Source organism: Suillus subalutaceus, assembly GCF_016647625.1.
Source record: "Suillus subalutaceus strain FC151 chromosome Unknown DFJ58scaffold_10, whole genome shotgun sequence".
NCBI lineage: Eukaryota > Fungi > Basidiomycota > Agaricomycetes > Boletales > Suillaceae > Suillus > Suillus subalutaceus.
In genome coordinates this window covers 482,259-499,114 of record NW_024540259.1, presented here as the reverse complement: position 1 = coordinate 499,114, position 16,856 = coordinate 482,259, and the positions used below count along the sequence as shown (strand labels likewise).

Genomic DNA, 16,856 nt, shown 5'->3' with positions numbered 1-16,856 from the left:
CGCCAGGATATGATGGGTGGTCGAGACAACAGAACAGGTAATATTGTGCTCAAGAAGAATAAAAACGTACAAGTTAGATAAGGAAAAAAACTTTCTGACAGACTAGCTGAAGATGGGTACATTTCTAGCCAACGAAACCCTCCTCCACTTCTGGAAGGAGAATGCCCCGCAACATCCTATCAACCCTCGCGAACGCACTCACTGTCCATAAAGATATCTGCACGGACAAAATTGTTGTAGATCTCGTTGGACGTAAGAAGCGTGTCTGTACTGTTCGGCGTCGCTTCGGGGTGGAGGAAAGCAGAGAGTGGCTAAACATGGTCAGCAATGCCGTAGGATAGCAGAATGTAAGGTGCAGAGAAAAATTTCGAAGGTGCCCAGAAAAGAAATAACGTACTTCGTGAAACTCGAGGAATGCTGCGGCTGAAGGGAGACTTAGTGAAAAATACGTGGGAGGGGATGAGACGTACAGCCTTTGATATACCCGTCGTCCTTCATTCCCGGACCGCCATGAATCTTCTTTCGAAACTGCTTGTTCGGATGGTTGTTCGTGTAGAACATAAGGCCTGCCTCTGCGCATCGCATATTCAATATAACATGAGTAGGCGCAAAGTTGAAATGTAAACATAAACATACGATTCGAATCAAAATCGACCTTCAACCCCGATTTCTCGCTTTTCAACTGGACCACTGGTTCATTCGTACTCTCGAATATCTCTTTTACGATATTTAGTTCCTCCCCTGCTTTCGCAGTATCAAAATCTTTCGCAGATATACGGTGTGGCACGAGTTTCTCGCATAGGCGAGGAGCGAGAAGATAGTAGTGGTCATACCCGTGGTCCGGACATCCCTCTTTGATTAACTTGTCGTTATGCTCGTGCACTGTGCCACCGACTGGGCAGTATTTTCCCGAGGGGAGACTATTTGGAAGAAGCTCAGCAGTGTGGCTTGCCTAGGATGTCACGCAGCTATCAGCCCCAAGAAATAGAGTGAGAGGTACGATACCCGGCGCACCTTAATATTCAGCCTGTGATTCTTCACTGAAAGCTTATCCCTCCCGCTTTCACCCTCCTGCAAGCTTGCGTCGAGGTTGAATCCCCAGTGCTAGATTGGATCAGCACTTGTTTTCTTTGAGATGATTCAGATACATACTTGTGTCAGATTAATGGGAGTAACGCCTTCATTTGCTAACCTCGCCCTGTACAAGATCACTATGCTTCCCAACTTTCCTTTCTCGCCTTGTGCAGGGGGGAGCAGCGCAACGAGTGTTTCCAGGTGCAATTCCCCTGGATAACCTTGATCTCCGTCTTCTGATGTGTACGTATAGATAGCTGTGTTATTAGATGACTCGGACGTAGAGGAGGTCTGGATAGTGCGGATCTCAGCAGGTGTGAAGAGCTTGGCGTTTTCGAGGGACAGGCGCTGCCAAACTGCAAAATCAAACCCCACGAGACCGCCATGTAAAGAAACTTCAGGGGATTCTGGCGAAATGGAGGTTAGACAAAGGTACACGCTTGAGGAGCGGAAGAAGGGTAAGATCTGAGACTAAGACTGGAATGGAGAAGAAAGAGGTCGACAGTTTAAAAGCATCATGGAACCCACCATTACTAACGGGCCTTGCCAATCTCTCGAATCCATCCTTCTTCACTATATGCTCCCCAACCCGCACGCGGTTGGCGTACCGCCCAATAATGGTGTTGGTGTATTTGAATGTTTCATAGTCTTTAGGATTTTCAGGACCGATGAGGATATCGTGGGTCTGATTTATTTTGGATGGTGTTCATTTTGAACAACGAATTGTCAGGGAGAGAAAGTGTTAGAAAAGATGGCGGATGATTTGTTTTGACGAAACATGTCACATTCGAGCATTGTGCATTAGGTCAGTAAGTATAGGTCCACTCACATGAAAGATGCAATGCAAACCTTTCCCTCCACCTGTACAATGATCCTATGTATGGTCACGCCATGCGGGAGGACCTGTGCGTTCATAAATCAAGGATCATCAGTCTTTACTTGATATTTAGTATTCCAGCATAAACTGCCCTGTACACTTGTGCCATTCCACAGAATTGCCAGTGTAGACCCAGACTACAATGAAGTCCAATTGACAATCAGAACACTTACCTCAACGGCAAGTGGTGGTGTTAATGCTGACGAGAGAGACAACCACTCGCCCTGATATCGCTTTTCCATCATATTCTGTGTTGCTTCAAGCTGCCCTCTTCGCAGAACTTTGAAGGACTATCTTATCACTGTCGCGGTGCGAAGGCAGTGGTTGCGCAAACATAATGGTACAGTAGTAATATCATCAACCTCATGACACTAACGGGTCTTGAGCGCTCTGAGCGGTGCACCGTCGGTCCGGGGCCGGTTACGGCAGAAGTTTTGGACCAGCTGATCTGACACATCGGGGTTAAGAGCACCGTGACTTTGAAATTTGAATGAGTGGGTGCAAAATCTGATATAAGTCGTTTAGGGCCACATCCACCAATCGTCAAAGGTATATCTTGAATTCTGTCCCTCACCTTGTGTATGCTGACAATCCATATATTCCTTATTTCTCAGGACGTCCACAAACTCGCTCGTTTCTTCGACATCATGCATGATAATGCACCCTTGCGTGTTCTCCTCTTTAAGCGGTTGCTTGTCACTCTCGCTCGTCCCATGAAACGTGCAGTTCACATTCCCTATTTTTCGGTTTCTTGATCTCATCAATATCGATCGCTGCATCTCTCTGGGACAGAATATTTTTACGGATGCAGGAAATTCTTCCTTCATGTAATGAACGGCAGATTTCTCTCTGATTCTTTCTCTCCCAACTGGCTATTCGCTCCTCAAGCTTGTCGACAATCTTCATCTATCTATTCACCAGTGCATCCATCCGATCTTGTCATTGCTTACATATGAAGTACCAAACTAGAGCCATCACACACTCATTAACTCTGCATTCAAAGCGTGTACGGTCACCGCCCATTCATCATCGCTTTCGCTCCTGCTGCCTCCGTCCTTGTTCACATCATTTGATCGTTCTTTCTTTGTACAACAACCCCTTCTACTTTTGTACGACCGCGCCTTTCCCCCCTTCTTTGTACAACCTCCTACTCTCATTGTACGACTGCCATCGTCGCTACACACGTCGATTGTGTTTTACGACAGGGGATCGGATACGTGTCCTTTTGGTCGCATTTGTACTAATCAGCGTATACATGAATCAGAAGGTTGTTGATTCTGTTTGTGTGGTACTTCATTGATAATTATAGACAACGTCTGTCACGAGGTCGACTTGGGCGCCGTTCAAACCTGTGTTGGGTCAATGAAACACAAGATGTTATTCATGGGTCAAGGTCAAGGCTGAACGTTGCATCACACACTGGACACTGTAGCAAGAATACTTCGAAGATCGCACGGGCACCGCACCGAAATCATATGTGGCGTTCAAACATTCTTTGCGAGTCACTGCTTTGCGATCTCACCAACAAATTTCATCTTGATCCCATTGGTATCCCTGGATGCACATCGTCTTTCTACTGGGATTGGGCTGAAACACTGACTTCGATCAATCAGATATTATCCCTCAAATCCCACTTCGGCGATGTAAGCGCTGGATTGTGGTATATCAAGCACGGATGCGATCGTTATACGTCCGCCAGGTTCCCCCGCTCGCTCACTCCCATCCTCTAATAATATGACTGTAGTCTCAAATGATCCCAGTTGGTGGCCACTCATCGATGCGAGTATCATCTTCAGCTATTTTATAGGTTCGTGGAGAGTCAGCCTCATATGATGACGGTGATGATTCAATTCACCTTGACTACAATTTCGCAGTTGCTGCCTCTGTCGGGATAATGTACGATTGGGGTGAGCAAGACTAAGTATGAAAAGAACCACTAATATCCTTGTGGTATTCTCAGCGCTTACGTTGGGACAAGAGGTAGGTCAAACTATTACTAGGGCAGCCAGCTCGCTTAGAATTGCGTTATAGGTTGAACTGATCTGGGTGAGCGGACTCTCACATCAAAAGAATGACGTGGAAATTGAGCTTGTTTACGGCAGAAGCAACGCTGGTCCTTGATGACCTTTCTCTATCTCAGTGTATGTACCTTGTGTTTCAATATTTACGCTTAGCAAGTCCAAGTTTTGCTGACTTCAATATATCCTAGGTGCGTTATATTGGAATAGGATATGCTGTGTACGTTTGGAAGTTTAAACCATTGATGTTGCGCTCATTGCCCATCTCTTACAATCAGGATCTACGTGCTGGGTATGTGTCCTCGCATACCCTCTGTTTCTTTCTTGTGACGGGCGGCATACAGTCAGTGTTCCAACAATTTCGATGACAGATTCAGTGAGTATTCCACACCGAAGCCTTCTATTGCCGTCCAAACACTGAACTACCATGCAGGGGTGAGTGAGATTCTCGAACAACTCGTTGATTCAACATAACGACTCCCACAGTTGTGAGTTCGTTTGGAGCCTGCGATCTTCCGAAGCTGATAACTAATGTTACTGTATTTGTAAGGCCTTATCATCTACGACATACATATTTGGATGGGTGACGTTGTAAATGTAATACTGGGCGGTGAGCTATGCACCTCCGTGATATTCACTTTACTGAAACATCATGCAAGTCATCGTGATCACTCGGTTATATGCCATGTATCAGCAATCCAGAAAGGTGCTGATATTTCTCGTTGTCATCTTTCTGGTCATCAGAATCGCCAATGTAGTGATGGGCGCAATGATAATGGTGCATATGTCAGGGGGTAAGCTTTAATTATGTATGAAATGTTTAAGTGCATCAAGCTCATTGACAAATACCAGAGGAATTCGTTCTCTTCGGCACTTATCAGTGCGTGATTGGCAATGCGGCAGATTCCCTATTTCTGGATTGCATGACTTGGATACTTGGGATTGTATGGGAGGTCCTTGCACTGTGTCTCGCGGCCTGGATTGCTATAAAGCACTTCCGTGAACTGCGACGACACTCAACAAGTGGTATTATTGGGGACTGTTTCACGGTGTTAATGAAAACTCACGTGAGTTACTTTGCGAGGTGAGCTCATAATGTGAATGTCGTTCTCTTGTTCTGCTGAAGTTTTGCGCGTGCTAGTTTTCTGGCTATCTCTTGCTCCGAGATCGGTTTATTCTCTTCAAAGCTCTCAGCGGTATGCCGATCTGTCACCGACCTGTACATGCAACCATGATTCATCATTTTTATAGGACGCATACTCCTTGGACACTCAGATTTATCTCGGTCTCACTCAGATATTCCAGTTCGTGCAGTTGTTTGTGCTGGGACCACGCCTGATCCTCGGTGTTCGAGAATATCACGCTAAGCTCGTGGCCAACTCTGACACAGCAACCGCTATGACTTCAATTGCTTTTCAGGAGCACGTCCATGTGTCAACCAGCAGTAGTGTGTAGCGCAGGAGATGCTCGATATAATTGATTTGCGATGCGCGGGTAGTGTGTAGGGAGTGGGAGATTTTTTATTTATTTATTCTAGGTTTTGTCGTGGTACTTATTTATGTAATTGCGCAGTAGATATAGGTCATACAAGACCTTTCGGCGAACTATGAGTAGATATCTCTCCCCGACGCTGAGGTTCACGCGCTCAATCTCAGTAGTACTGTCAAGATTGTAGTGGCTGGTGGAAGTCTGTTCGTTCCTGATGCCATTGCTGAAAGGTGGCTGTTTGTAATTTGTATTTGTGCTGGGACCAGTGCCATTGAATGTCTGCACCACCAGTCCTGGACCCGCGATAGCTTACAAAACAGAATATCGCCAGGATATCCAACCACTGCTGATATGTCGGTCATCGCCGGCGACGGCACCTAGTCAAGGGAGCTGTAGGAGGGGTAGTGGTGCGCAGGTGACTTCATAGACTCGTGACTTCAGCCCCTAATCGAAATAGGAAACTACTGCTACTGTGACGTATGACTGGGATGTAAGTTATAGGGAAGCATCTACTTTTCAGAGTCCTACGTAAGACCCAGCACTCCCCATTTCAACACGTACTTACTGTACAGTATTTTGCCATGGGCAAAAGAAAGCGCGGTGGCCAGAACAAGCGAATTCTCAGTTCTGATGAGCTGCAGACAATACTGATGGAGAATGTAACAACCCACTATTCCGCCGAGATGGCATTGCTCATGCTTACGGAGGGGCATGGCTTTACCATTCCTTTGCTAAAGCAGACCATGGCCGGTAGGTTCATCATCATTTACCAAAACTACTCATTATTCCCTTTTTTCCCGTAAGATTCAGGTCAGGGGTTAAAGATCAGTTTTTCAAACATTCGCTTCGAAGACATCGCACATTTAGTGGGCCTGGATCATCTCCGCATGATCAAGGACATGGAAACCTTTCCGCTACGTCGCTCTCGAATCGACACTGGGCTTTTCAAATCGATTGTAGAAGATATCGATGCAATGATGCTTCAATATGGGTCGCCCACTGAGCATGAAAATGAAGAAGCCCGTTCACGGTTCCTCTCGCCTGTGAGCGCAACTTAAACCCAGCTGATCAATATGATAACCTTATATTATTTAGATCTTTAATCGCATCTCAATTGTATTTGAAGGTGTGTTCCGCAACAAACCCGAAGGCATGATACCTGGGCGTATTGCCAGTCAAGGGAGAATCGAGTATTATTTCAAAATATTCGGCGTTATCACCACTATCTTCATCGAATTCATGAAAAAGATAGGCGATACTGGCACTGACCGCTTAGATGCGATCGCACAAGTGATTGCGGAGTGTGACGGTGAGTGATATCATTTAGTTACTGCTAATACTAACAACCCCTAAAAACCTTAGCTTGTGATTGGGTGAATACACAGAATGGTTTCAGCGTGCCTATATACGCAATCCTTTGTGATGGTGATCGTTTCGAGTTCTATCAATTCACTAGCCAAGATCCCCGACCACACAAATTCTCCCGAGGCGTATACTCCCCAGACCGACTTTCTCGTACCGCCTTGCACAGACTTCGACTTCCTGACTTGTCGGACTCCAATAATGCCCTTTCTTTCATGACGGCCTTACGACCGGTATGCGAGGTGATATTTGACCTGTTCTTGCAGGGATATTGCTCTGCGGTCGAGGCACAACATGACCGTTCAGCCCCAACGCCAGGTACCGACGAACAAAGACATAAGAATCTAGAAGCATGGAGGGACTCGTACGCTCACGCGGTTAGGGCGAAGGACAAGTTAGAGAGGCTGACGAGTCGCGTGCAATGGGGCAGGTCAGTAAAGCAATCTCGGATGTTGGAAGGCAACAGAAACTCTGGAAATGAGATAAGTTCCTCAATATTTGGCCGTCTCATCTGTAAGGCTGAGTATGAGTTCGAAAGGGAATGGTGAACAAAACGAAGCTGAGAAGAGACAAGTTTTAGAGGACAGTTGAGACGGGGACTTTCTAAGAGGCTTTTCGGTCGTGCTTGGAGCGAGGATCTGACTCTAAGATTCGCTGTAGGTATGAGGTACATGGGGAGTATATATACGTTTTGAATTGCTTGACTAGGCCGGAACGAGCGTGAAGAGCATATGGCGAGGTGAAAATACTTCGGTGAGGAAAGTGTATCGTGAATTGGGGGCACAAGGTAGAATAATGAAAGAGATAAAGGAGAAGTGAAAGAAATGAAAGGAATGTATCCACGTAACTCGGATGCGAAGAGTTGCGCTCTTCGCATAAATGTGTCACGTATGTGTCGCAATGCAGTATTAACCTGGTCCCCATTTTTGATAGGGTCCATCCTATCATGAGCGACTGGGACGATGCGGCAATCGAGTCGGCTTAAGAATGGTAGATTTTCTAGCGCACTGTTTGAGGGAGATGTCACGATTTCGCACTGATTCTCGCATGTGATATTTCCGTTGATTATTGTGTATCCTTAACTATAGTCGCACCACTTCAGAAATTGCACGAAAACGACGCTGATATGCATTGCAAGAACCAGCGAATGACAGAGCAAAAAATTTCCAGTCTGGTGGTCAATTTGTGAACTTGTACACTGTCGAAGGAACATCAGCACACCCAAAATTCTCAAAACCAAAACGAAAAATTACCACACGCGCCCATCCCCGGCTCCGTTGCAAATACACAACTCGCGAGGTCCTCCTCGCTCATACCCTCATATGACGCATATTTCTTCTTCACATGCTTGATAAACGCCTCCACATCTTCTCGATGTACGAGAGAAACGGTGCAGCCGCCCCACCCAGCACCTTCAAGCGCATCAAATCGGAGGAAAATAGGATGAGCGAAAAAGAACGCACCAGTCATGCGACTCCCATATATTCTCCCCTTCCCCCGTCCTGTCTCCACTTCCCTAAAGCTCCGCGCGACACGGACGAGATCGTTCACTTTCGGATGCGAGCAGTCGAATTGCCTGTGGCAGCTGTCGTGCGAGTCGTTCATAAGCTTACCGAGGGTCTGGAGCTTGGATTCTTCGTTGCCTGGTGATTGAAGGGTTGATGGGCGATATGTCGATCAGCGTCGTCGAGGTCATGCAGATAGTGTTATTTAATCGTCACAAAACGGACCCAAGGAAAAAATGCACCTCCTCCAGCTAAGCAGACCTCCCTAAATTTGAGCACTTTGAGCGCCTCTTCAAGAACATGCTGAGCACGGAGATACAGTTCGAACTTAGTTGTTTCCGCTGATGAAATTTCAAACAGCAAAACATGTCAGGACGAGCATGGGAGTTCGGCAAGTCAGAGTGATGAATGAAATAGCACCATCAAAAAAGCTCACCGTCCACCCCCGAAAGATACACCTCCCTAAATTCTGCCTCATCCATCCCACTCTTGTTAATCATCTCATCTAGAGAAATATCTGTTCTATTGCCAAACTCTGGCAACAAATAGTCCATAGCAATCCCCAATACGTCCACCAATCCTTTCCGGAGCTGCCCAAGATCTTCCAACTGCGCATCTTGCTCATCTTGATAGAAGCCACTCTTCCGAGCGAGGACTTCACGTAGGGTCACGAGACGCCGCTTCGTGTTGTCGCCGTCTGTGGAATCGACTTGGAGATTAAGACGATGGGAGAGGAGGCGGGCGGCTGCAAGGGTCTCCGCAACACGGAGGTTGTATTGGTGTTTGGCGCTTTCCGCTTTGTTGGAGACGACTAGGCTGTCACCGAGATTAAATCTGTCAGAACGTTTTGGACGACTAGGAACTGGCTGAAGGTACCTATTAGCACAGACAAACACGGCATCGCGCGGAAGTCCGATTGGCTCCGCATGAAGGGAAGGCACGAAAGAAACATATAGTGCACTGCCAGGAAGGGCGATCACGGAAGCTGATTGGTCCATCCTGCAAAGAAAGTGAGCGGCTAGTTGCGTGGAAAACACAGATATCGAGGGGTAGATCTAAAACACAAAGCCGCCACACAAAAGGACCAAGTGAAGACAGCGACACTCACCCTCCACTGTTCACCCCAACTCGTCTCTCATTCTCCATCGCAATATTTACTAGCTCACCCTTGGTTGGCTTGGTTGGGGCCTTTTCCCCGTCAAAAATACCGTTGGCTGCCAAAAATGCCAGTGTACTCGAGACGACCATGGCTGCGCTGCTTGAGAGACCGGAGCCAGGGGGAACATTTCCAGTGACGAGAATATCAACAGGAACAGGAACGGACGATACGGATGATGGAGAGAAGAAATGATTCAGAACGCCCTATACCCAGCAATTAGCATCTGTAGAAGAATTGAAGTAAAGGCGAGGAATAGAATAACTTCAAAAGCCGGAGATGGGACACGAAAGGGCAAAGATACATACATAATATCCCGCCTTGACATAACTCTCCCATCGTAACTCGCTTTTATCGATATCCAAATGCCAGGGGGCGACACGCACAGCGTCAAGGGGAACGTCGTCTCCAAGCGTGTGACGGCGAGTCGGCATGAAGACCTGACGTGTGTAACGAGTATGAAGGTTCTCAGCTACGACAGAGCCTGGCGCATGCCCGTCGGGATGCGCGGCAACGGTAGACGCTGGCCGCGGAGCACAAGCAATGAGAATATCATGCTCTATAGCAGCTGGCAAAACGCCAAAGTCCGCGTAATCTATGTGTTCACCTGTGTCCTGTAAGTTACCATTGCATTGAACCGTAAATATGAATCATACCAATGAGGCTGTATTACATGGGGAATGATGAACACCAGTGGGAAAAGGAGGGAGTGTGAACGTACTTGACCCGGCCTGGGGCTCGGGCGACATAGGTAGGTTTATGCCCGAACTTGGTCTCGAATTCTCTGACAAGCTGGTCCCAGCGTTCTCTGCCCAGAACCGAAGCGAAGAACAAACTTCATTGAAAATCAGTACATAAGACCTAGAGTCCAGACTCACGCGTGTTTGGCTGCTGTCGCAAGACTGCCATACACTTCTTTCAGGGTGGTGAAGATGGGGATCGGTGCGTCAGCTGCTGGAAGAACTGTCATCCTCAAAAGTATGAAATGAACTGTAAACTCCAGCCCTGCCCAGCCTCGGGGCAGGGCAAGGGCGGCCCGGGGCACGACGGAGCGCAGAGGCCCGGATTTATTGATGTGTACTTGCGTTTGCTTGTTCTTGTTGTAAGCAGACGGTCTAGCCAAGTATACGTTACCCGGACGTTAACGTTACTGTCAAAAATCAATTTTTTGTGTACATAAGTACTTATTGCACGGAGAGCAATTGTGTGAACAATGTCACTCACTGGTGTTCCACCACAAGATGCAGAGCGATGTAGACTGAGCTCCTTGTTTGCACGAACATTCCCGGACCATCGAGACTGCGAGACGCTGCACATGATGTTCACAAAACTGATCCGCCACCTGCTCTCTTACTTCGCGATATCACATCTTTGTGAATAATATGTTGTCGCCATGACTCTTTCTCCCCTGATACCTGGCAGATTGTCTGAAGTCACTGATTTGCAAGGGGCCGCTAGGTCAGAACCACACATTGGGGGAGGTGATTCAGGGCGTCAGATCATGTTCTAGGCCATGGCAGGCATGGTCCGGCCCGATCGATCACAGACTCATCCGAGTGCTAAGGACTGGCAAATCCCATCGCAGCATATTAGTGCCTGCACCACTGATCATCGCATGCGACATTTAATTTCAGTATTGAAACGAAGGCCAGATGGAGAAACGAAGTCAAGAATATTCCATTCATTCTTCATCCTCGTTGGTCACTTTCTACTATTTTGTCTTCATTATAATTAATTGCCAGCCTTGCCCCTGTAACCTGAATTTATCAGCTTCTTGTCTCCTGTACGGCCTCTTTTACGCCGACTTACAGTCTTCCTTGTTATCACCATCGATCAGGCCTTCGAGGTCGACCAGAGCACTTCACTCATCAGTTCTCTTGTAGACAACTCAACGTTGTGTAGACTAATTAGCTGGATTCCGCGGGCTGGTATATTACGCCTGATCCGCGGCTCCCTAGTGGGGTCATTATATAGTCACTGGCCCAGATCGATACTCGCTCGCGTCAATCTCGCTTGTTCACCCATCCTCATCTTCGCTGTCACCCCCGTATTCCAAGCCTGCCGGCATGAACAGTTACGAACACCTAGAGATCCAGTAAGTCTAGAACATTCAGTCCCTATACTACTTGTTCCCTTGGCTTGGATCCGAGATGTTAACATATCACGCTTTTTTTATCACACCTCAGATACCCATGGTCTCCATATACCCCGCCCATGTCCGCGCACGTCGGATCATTGCCACGTTCCTCGTCGCCATGGTCCGACGACACGCCATTCGTCGAGCGTGAACAAACTATTGTAGGTTCTTATTCCTCTATTTTTTGATTGTAGGTGCCGATGCAACGCGTATATTTCAGTGCTCAGATTTCACATGTTGCGGGCTGTCTCTTAGAGACCTTCACTCATTGGTGGATCACTTCGAGGAAGCACATGTCGTAGTGTTCGACAGCGCCGGGAATGCTGTGTACCCGAACCCTAGCCCGATACTTCGCGTTCTAGATCACGAGAACGAGGGACCTTACATGAGTTTAGTGTTGGGTTATCCTGCACCAAGAGCTCCTGTGGCGTTCTTGACCCGAGCTCATCTTGTTTCGAATCTGTGTCTAATTGGTCTTCGCCCTCTATCAGTTCAGAGCCGATCAGTCCTGTAGAGACGAGTTCAGAGGAATGTCTACCACAAAACTCGTTCGCCAAGGTAAAGAGCAAGCCAGTTCGCACTGGAAAACGGGTCCATCGACCTCGTCAACGAAAAAAGGACAAGACTTATAACTGTCCAGTGAGCATGTTTGATTTCGCCCATATGCTCGCTCCATTAATTTCCGCTGATTAGCGCCCTGATTGCACCAAAGTAAGTCTAGGCTCGGCATCTTCAAGAGGGGAAGTGAAACCTAATGTCCACAGACGTACTTGAACGCAAACGGGTTGAAATATCACCTCGAAAAAGGTACTTGTAAAAATGAGATGCCGATACCGGAGTTCTACCGCTAGTCCCAGGTGAGCCAAAGTTCACCTGATCATTGACTGGCCCCGCATCTACGTGTATATCAAGGATTCCTCCGCACCGAAGCAGGCTGAGCAACCCGCTTAGTACCCCACACTTGGAATCCGCGGGAATTCAGGGTCAAGACTACTACTACAAACGCCGGTGCTACCAACCAACGCCAGAAGCGGCTATGTTAATAGCGTACTTAGTACATAGTGTACATATACTAAATTCGTTCGCAAACCAGATATATCCAGCAACTATTAGACTGCATCAGCCACATTTCGCATTGTGTACAATTGACGTTGAATTTCGCAGCGTACTGCGCCTGCAATCGCGTCCGTTTCTTTCGCTTTCATTTCGTATATTAGGTTCATATTATATAGGCCCATTTGGATCCGTATCAAGTGATGTAGCTTTATCTGATGTCCTCATAATTGCGACTTGTTTCGTTTCTCCTGTCTCGAGCGTTGATCTCACGTCTTGTTAAAATATTCTATCTCAAACCATAAAATAAAAATTCGAGTGATAGCGTAATTTTACCCTAAAAGAATTTGTTTAAACAGATCTGATAAAAAAGTTTGTTAACGGGTGAATGTAAAGCCCACAGTCTTGTCGTCACGAACGATCTGGCAGATATGATATTGAAGTGGCTGTTGATTTTTACGTAGAAAATAGTGCTGGTGACCATGCACATGATTCAGATCTGAGTCTGACTTGTTCAAATGCATGCTACGGATACCACATGGAAATAAAAAAAAATAGGATAATCGGGGGTGTCAAGGCATGAGGCCGGTGTCGTTGTGCTGGCGGTCGGACCGGAAACCCACAGGGCCACAAGGTGCAAATCGGGACAAGTGGTTTCAATGAAACCTCACTCTTCAAGCAGCTCTCTCTCACATCCTTCTCTTCCTACATTCAGGACCATACAAGGCCTTGCAAGGGCGTGTTAAGACCAGCGCCTGATATCTGTCAAGTCCGATATCTGGTCCGGTTAACTAAATACCAGAATTCCGTGAATTCCTCATTCTAGAATAACTGGGATTTCTAGCAGGCACGGTCTTCTCGTGATTTCAAACGTTGATTACAGTCCCCAAAGGCGCTTGTATCTTCTAACGTCCTTGACTTCACCCCATCTCCATGCTCACAACCCTTCCTACACCTGTTCTCTCTGTCACACCCGATGCAGTGAAAGATCTTCAAGGGCGAGATGCCCTCTCAGCTCTCTGGACTAGTAAGTTTCAACTGCGTTATTATTTGGCTTTCTAACTCTCTTTCTAGTTTTCACAAAGTGCAAGGAGTCACTTCAGGATGGCCGAAGACTTGAGAATATCTCTTGGAGGCTATGGCACCGTGAGCTTATTCTGGCTCAGCAGGCATACCTGCCGCCTACGCCGGACTCCGTCTCGAATCCCAAAGTATCGTCCGATACCCGCAACTCGTTCTTTCCCCTTACCGACCCTGTCGAGGTAGTTCAGCCTTCAGGTATGTCCGAGGATCATTTCCTTTTTTGTCATTGCTCATCTCGCGTTCTCCTTGTGTTCCGCACATGTAGGCACACTCCCTTGCCTGCATTCGACATCCGCATATCAACATCCTCCATCCCCTGCATCTACAACGAGCCCTGTTGTTCCTGAGCGCCTGCACACATCTCAATTCTCATCAGGCACCCCCGTAGCACCGCTTCTCACCACTTCCTTCCGCCCCAAATCGTCTTCGTTTGTAGGCCGAATAATAATAGACATGTTGCCAAATAATATCCTTATACCCGACAAGACGCCATCACCGTGTTCGCTTCAACAACCTACCGTGCCCTCCGTTCAGCTTCCCTCAACGCCTACCTCTGCAGAAGCTTACTTTCCGCGCGTCGTCGTCGTCAACCCCACGCCCCAACCTACTCCACCAATGACGCCTTCCCTCAGTGAAGAACCAACGGGTGCTTCACAGCCACCATCAACGTTTCTTCTACCGCCGCTTCCCCCGCCCGTACTAATGATGAAACGTCAAGCGCAAGCGGAACAGCCGCTCCCGCAGTCACCTCCACCTGACGAACTATTACCGTCTCCGGCCCCGGCCCGAGGCGCCGAGTCGTCGAAGGTCTCTGGAAGGTTTTTCTTACAGCAGAGCCCTGATGATGCGTCCCCGGAACGTGACGGCTCAACGGAGAGCGGAAAGAGCCGTGTTGATTTGTTCGATGCGTCGAGCGCGGCCTCCAGTCAGATGCACAGCACTGATAATGAGAAAGAAGTAACGAAAGAGCTGAAGGAGAAAGATCGTGCCGGTTCTAAGCCCAAGAAGGGTAAGGAATTGGGGAGATCGTCTGCCCGGCCACCTTTGGCAAAACGGACCCACTCGGCAAGGCACATCGGGCCTTCGATTCAGCGCAAGCATTCGATTCAGGATAGTAAACCGCGTGCGATGTTTAATATTGGTTCCAACTCGTCGAACGGGTCCAAGTCTGCTAATGGGAGCTCGGCGAAGCTCACTCCGCCCCCGCCTCCACCTGCCCCTGTGGTTAATGGATTGGGCGCTATGCTTCACGGTATGACAGCTATCAATTCAAAACCTGCCCGGCCGATCGTGGCTCCCCTCCCTACTGCGAATGGCAACACCGTAGCCAACGGCGTTGGCAATGCTGCTGCTAATGCAAGCACCTGCACGGGTCCCCAACAGCGAAAAACCATCGTTGTCGCTAGTACCTCTGAGGAAGACTACGAAACTACTGATGCGGATGACTCTGGATGGGCCTCTGAGGATATGGACGCTGAGGACAAAGCTCGTGAAGTCAAGGAAGCTGGGCTGCGCGGGGCTGCACTGGAGGCTCAACGCCAACGTGACCTCTTCGCAAAGGTTCCCAAGCGTTCGTACTCGAATCTCAATCGCACACAATCGGGGCTACTTTCTCAGCTCATGAACCCTAACCCTGCGATATTCCCGCCGAATCATCCATATCGCTTGAGTCAATCAACTGCGGATCTTGTGCGGATGCAACGGCAGGTGCAGCGTCAAGTTGAGCAGGCTCAGGCTCCACAAAGGAGTGTTAGTGGGTTTGCGGGGCCAGTGAGGCTGCAGACAAGTAAAAGTTCGGCGGCGTTACCCCTGGCTGCGCAGATCACTGCCACGTCGAGCTCGAAGCCCCCATCGTCTGGAATGAAGGGGAAAGAGAACGAGAAAGGGGGGTACAGGCCAAAGGGACGCCCGAAGGAGGAAGAGATGGAAGATGAGAGTGGTGAGGACGACGACGATGACGATAAAATCCAGGTATCGCGCAGTGTGGCACAGCAGAGGCTTCAAGCACTAATGTCGCGGCACGGACCGGAAAACGGCATTGCATCGCAGCTGGGTCAACATACGCACACACGTGTGGCAGAAAATCACGTCGCTCCTGCTGCACAGTCCACGGCACCTATACCCCTCGGTCATCCATATAACCTTCCCGCCCCCGCACAACCCATGACGCCGCGCACAACCCGGCGAATAATGCTTCGCACAGAGCTGTCAGAGAGCATGCGGAGGCAATTGTTGTGGGAGCGGCAGGTAAGCAGTACTACCAACCCAGCTGCAAACGCAAGACGTTCGAACAATGGCGTTATCAGACCGCTTGCTTCGACCACTTCCATGGGCGAGAATCCTAGCGCTACTAAGAGTGCAGAGGCTCAGGATAGGGATGAGCGCAAACGTCGCGCAATGGCTCGAAATCGAAGTTGGGCGGACGACTACCACTACTCAGGGTGGTAATTTTCTTGCTGGATTCTGCCAACACGTGGATCTTCTATAATCTGGTGTCTCTCGCATATGTTATGGGTTTTTTTTTCTGATTGTCTTGTCCTCTAATCACGCGGCACGGTTGCGTTTATCTCTCTTTTCTATCGTACTTTAGCACTCCCATGCTCCACTCGCGAACATGCTACTGATACTGCAGGGCGTTGTTTCCCACCCTCTGCCGCGCCTTTTACTCATCTCCATGCTGCGCTTCCCCCCGACTTTCCTCGTATCGTTGCATTTCCCACACATAATTTGCACTTGCATGTCATACTCCGTCATCCTCGCTGTCCATTTACGTTGTAATAGTAGTCACCTTAATTACCAGGTAGTTATTCCTATGGATTAAGGTGTTGTGTTCAATTTGCTTTCGAACCTTCTCATAGTGTGTTATTAGGGTAGGTATATCCGCCAAGTTGTACATATATTATGTAATGATAAGTGGTTTTTCCGTTTACGGATTATTTAGTTGTACGTATTGGGGAAACCGTGTCAGAGGTACCAATACTCCACAACCCCAGCTCATGGCTGCATGCATGGTTTTGCCAGTGACCTTGAGTTGCTTAAACTGAATTTTGATCTGAGATCTGAGTCGTGAAATTCATCTATCAGTGGAGTCAGCGGAGTAGCT

General features: G+C 48.2%; 7 protein-coding genes across 7 annotated transcripts; 5 read left to right on the top strand and 2 right to left on the bottom strand.

Annotated features, from left to right (window-relative positions):
- Positions 1-10: 10 nt before the first annotated feature.
- DFJ58DRAFT_764454 (galactose mutarotase-like domain-containing protein) lies at positions 11-2,290 on the bottom strand. The gene is made up of 9 exons (XM_041388685.1): positions 2,125-2,290; positions 1,924-1,977; positions 1,603-1,759; positions 1,153-1,481; positions 1,015-1,104; positions 637-952; positions 471-572; positions 398-423; positions 11-311 (listed from the first exon to the last, which is right to left on the bottom strand). The coding sequence occupies exons 1-9, from the start codon at positions 2,194-2,196 to the stop codon at positions 180-182; spliced, it is 1,278 nt and encodes a 425-aa protein (XP_041249047.1). The 5' UTR covers positions 2,197-2,290; the 3' UTR covers positions 11-179.
- A 1,762-nt stretch (positions 2,291-4,052) lies between these two features.
- Positions 4,053-4,512, top strand: DFJ58DRAFT_764440 (uncharacterized protein). The gene is made up of 3 exons (XM_041388684.1): positions 4,053-4,092; positions 4,161-4,346; positions 4,455-4,512. The coding sequence occupies exons 1-2, from the start codon at positions 4,072-4,074 to the stop codon at positions 4,335-4,337; spliced, it is 198 nt and encodes a 65-aa protein (XP_041249046.1). The 5' UTR covers positions 4,053-4,071; the 3' UTR covers positions 4,338-4,346; positions 4,455-4,512.
- A 4-nt stretch (positions 4,513-4,516) lies between these two features.
- On the top strand, positions 4,517-5,845 carry DFJ58DRAFT_23627 (uncharacterized protein). Its single transcript, XM_041379386.1, has 6 exons — positions 4,517-4,579; positions 4,629-4,763; positions 4,822-5,053; positions 5,111-5,165; positions 5,221-5,687; positions 5,749-5,845. Exons 1-5 carry the CDS (start codon positions 4,549-4,551, stop codon positions 5,422-5,424), a joined length of 657 nt encoding a protein of 218 aa, XP_041249045.1. The 5' UTR covers positions 4,517-4,548; the 3' UTR covers positions 5,425-5,687; positions 5,749-5,845.
- Positions 5,846-5,929: 84 nt separating this feature from the next.
- Positions 5,930-7,395, top strand: DFJ58DRAFT_23691 (uncharacterized protein). Its single transcript, XM_041379391.1, has 5 exons — positions 5,930-5,985; positions 6,054-6,207; positions 6,262-6,500; positions 6,553-6,766; positions 6,820-7,395. The coding sequence occupies exons 2-5, from the start codon at positions 6,108-6,110 to the stop codon at positions 7,365-7,367; spliced, it is 1,101 nt and encodes a 366-aa protein (XP_041249044.1). The 5' UTR covers positions 5,930-5,985; positions 6,054-6,107; the 3' UTR covers positions 7,368-7,395.
- A 464-nt stretch (positions 7,396-7,859) lies between these two features.
- DFJ58DRAFT_764418 (ribosomal protein S5 domain 2-type protein) lies at positions 7,860-10,593 on the bottom strand. Its single transcript, XM_041388683.1, has 11 exons — positions 10,359-10,593; positions 10,202-10,288; positions 10,137-10,144; positions 9,789-10,087; positions 9,433-9,686; positions 9,201-9,323; positions 8,761-9,140; positions 8,567-8,665; positions 8,283-8,462; positions 8,073-8,231; positions 7,860-8,017 (listed from the first exon to the last, which is right to left on the bottom strand). Exons 1-11 carry the CDS (start codon positions 10,448-10,450, stop codon positions 7,998-8,000), a joined length of 1,701 nt encoding a protein of 566 aa, XP_041249043.1. The 5' UTR covers positions 10,451-10,593; the 3' UTR covers positions 7,860-7,997.
- Positions 10,594-11,076: 483 nt separating this feature from the next.
- On the top strand, positions 11,077-12,818 carry DFJ58DRAFT_764412 (uncharacterized protein). The gene is made up of 6 exons (XM_041388682.1): positions 11,077-11,575; positions 11,667-11,778; positions 11,838-12,011; positions 12,035-12,256; positions 12,311-12,328; positions 12,382-12,818. The coding sequence occupies exons 1-6, from the start codon at positions 11,547-11,549 to the stop codon at positions 12,466-12,468; spliced, it is 642 nt and encodes a 213-aa protein (XP_041249042.1). The 5' UTR covers positions 11,077-11,546; the 3' UTR covers positions 12,469-12,818.
- Positions 12,819-13,331: 513 nt separating this feature from the next.
- Positions 13,332-16,675, top strand: DFJ58DRAFT_911073 (uncharacterized protein). Its single transcript, XM_041395219.1, has 3 exons — positions 13,332-13,697; positions 13,745-13,948; positions 14,019-16,675. Exons 1-3 carry the CDS (start codon positions 13,604-13,606, stop codon positions 16,199-16,201), a joined length of 2,481 nt encoding a protein of 826 aa, XP_041249041.1. The 5' UTR covers positions 13,332-13,603; the 3' UTR covers positions 16,202-16,675.
- Positions 16,676-16,856: the final 181 nt, after the last annotated feature.

Excerpts from the sequence above, each read along its gene's own strand:
- DFJ58DRAFT_764454 (XM_041388685.1), bottom strand. The coding sequence starts at position 2,196 with ATGATGGAAAAGCGATATCAGGGCGAGTGGTTGTCTCTCTCGTCAGCA. Across the intron at positions 1,760-1,923 it reads TTGTACAGGTGGAGGGAAAG|ACCCACGATATCCTCATCGG; the intron begins GTTTGCATTGCA and ends AAAATAAATCAG. Across the intron at positions 1,482-1,602 it reads GGCAAGGCCCGTTAGTAATG|AATCCCCTGAAGTTTCTTTA; the intron begins GTGGGTTCCATG and ends CCATTTCGCCAG.
- DFJ58DRAFT_764440 (XM_041388684.1), top strand. The coding sequence starts at position 4,072 with ATGACCTTTCTCTATCTCAGT. Across the intron at positions 4,093-4,160 it reads TGACCTTTCTCTATCTCAGT|GTGCGTTATATTGGAATAGG; the intron begins GTATGTACCTTG and ends AATATATCCTAG.
- DFJ58DRAFT_23627 (XM_041379386.1), top strand. The coding sequence starts at position 4,549 with ATGGGTGACGTTGTAAATGTAATACTGGGCG. Across the intron at positions 4,580-4,628 it reads TGTAAATGTAATACTGGGCG|TCATCGTGATCACTCGGTTA; the intron begins GTGAGCTATGCA and ends ACATCATGCAAG. Across the intron at positions 5,166-5,220 it reads TCTCTTCAAAGCTCTCAGCG|GACGCATACTCCTTGGACAC; the intron begins GTATGCCGATCT and ends TCATTTTTATAG.
- DFJ58DRAFT_23691 (XM_041379391.1), top strand. The coding sequence starts at position 6,108 with ATGGAGAATGTAACAACCCACTATTCCGCCGAGATGGCATTGCTCATG. Across the intron at positions 6,501-6,552 it reads GTTCACGGTTCCTCTCGCCT|ATCTTTAATCGCATCTCAAT; the intron begins GTGAGCGCAACT and ends TATATTATTTAG. Across the intron at positions 6,767-6,819 it reads AGTGATTGCGGAGTGTGACG|CTTGTGATTGGGTGAATACA; the intron begins GTGAGTGATATC and ends TAAAAACCTTAG.
- DFJ58DRAFT_764418 (XM_041388683.1), bottom strand. The coding sequence starts at position 10,450 with ATGACAGTTCTTCCAGCAGCTGACGCACCGATCCCCATCTTCACCACC. Across the intron at positions 9,324-9,432 it reads GTTGGGGTGAACAGTGGAGG|GATGGACCAATCAGCTTCCG; the intron begins GTGAGTGTCGCT and ends CTTTCTTTGCAG. Across the intron at positions 8,232-8,282 it reads ATATGGGAGTCGCATGACTG|GTGCTGGGTGGGGCGGCTGC; the intron begins GTGCGTTCTTTT and ends ATGCGCTTGAAG.
- DFJ58DRAFT_764412 (XM_041388682.1), top strand. The coding sequence starts at position 11,547 with ATGAACAGTTACGAACACCTAGAGATCCA. Across the intron at positions 11,576-11,666 it reads TACGAACACCTAGAGATCCA|ATACCCATGGTCTCCATATA; the intron begins GTAAGTCTAGAA and ends ATCACACCTCAG. Across the intron at positions 11,779-11,837 it reads TCGAGCGTGAACAAACTATT|TGCTCAGATTTCACATGTTG; the intron begins GTAGGTTCTTAT and ends CGTATATTTCAG.
- DFJ58DRAFT_911073 (XM_041395219.1), top strand. The coding sequence starts at position 13,604 with ATGCTCACAACCCTTCCTACACCTGTTCTCTCTGTCACACCCGATGCA. Across the intron at positions 13,698-13,744 it reads CCTCTCAGCTCTCTGGACTA|TTTTCACAAAGTGCAAGGAG; the intron begins GTAAGTTTCAAC and ends CTCTCTTTCTAG. Across the intron at positions 13,949-14,018 it reads CGAGGTAGTTCAGCCTTCAG|GCACACTCCCTTGCCTGCAT; the intron begins GTATGTCCGAGG and ends CCGCACATGTAG.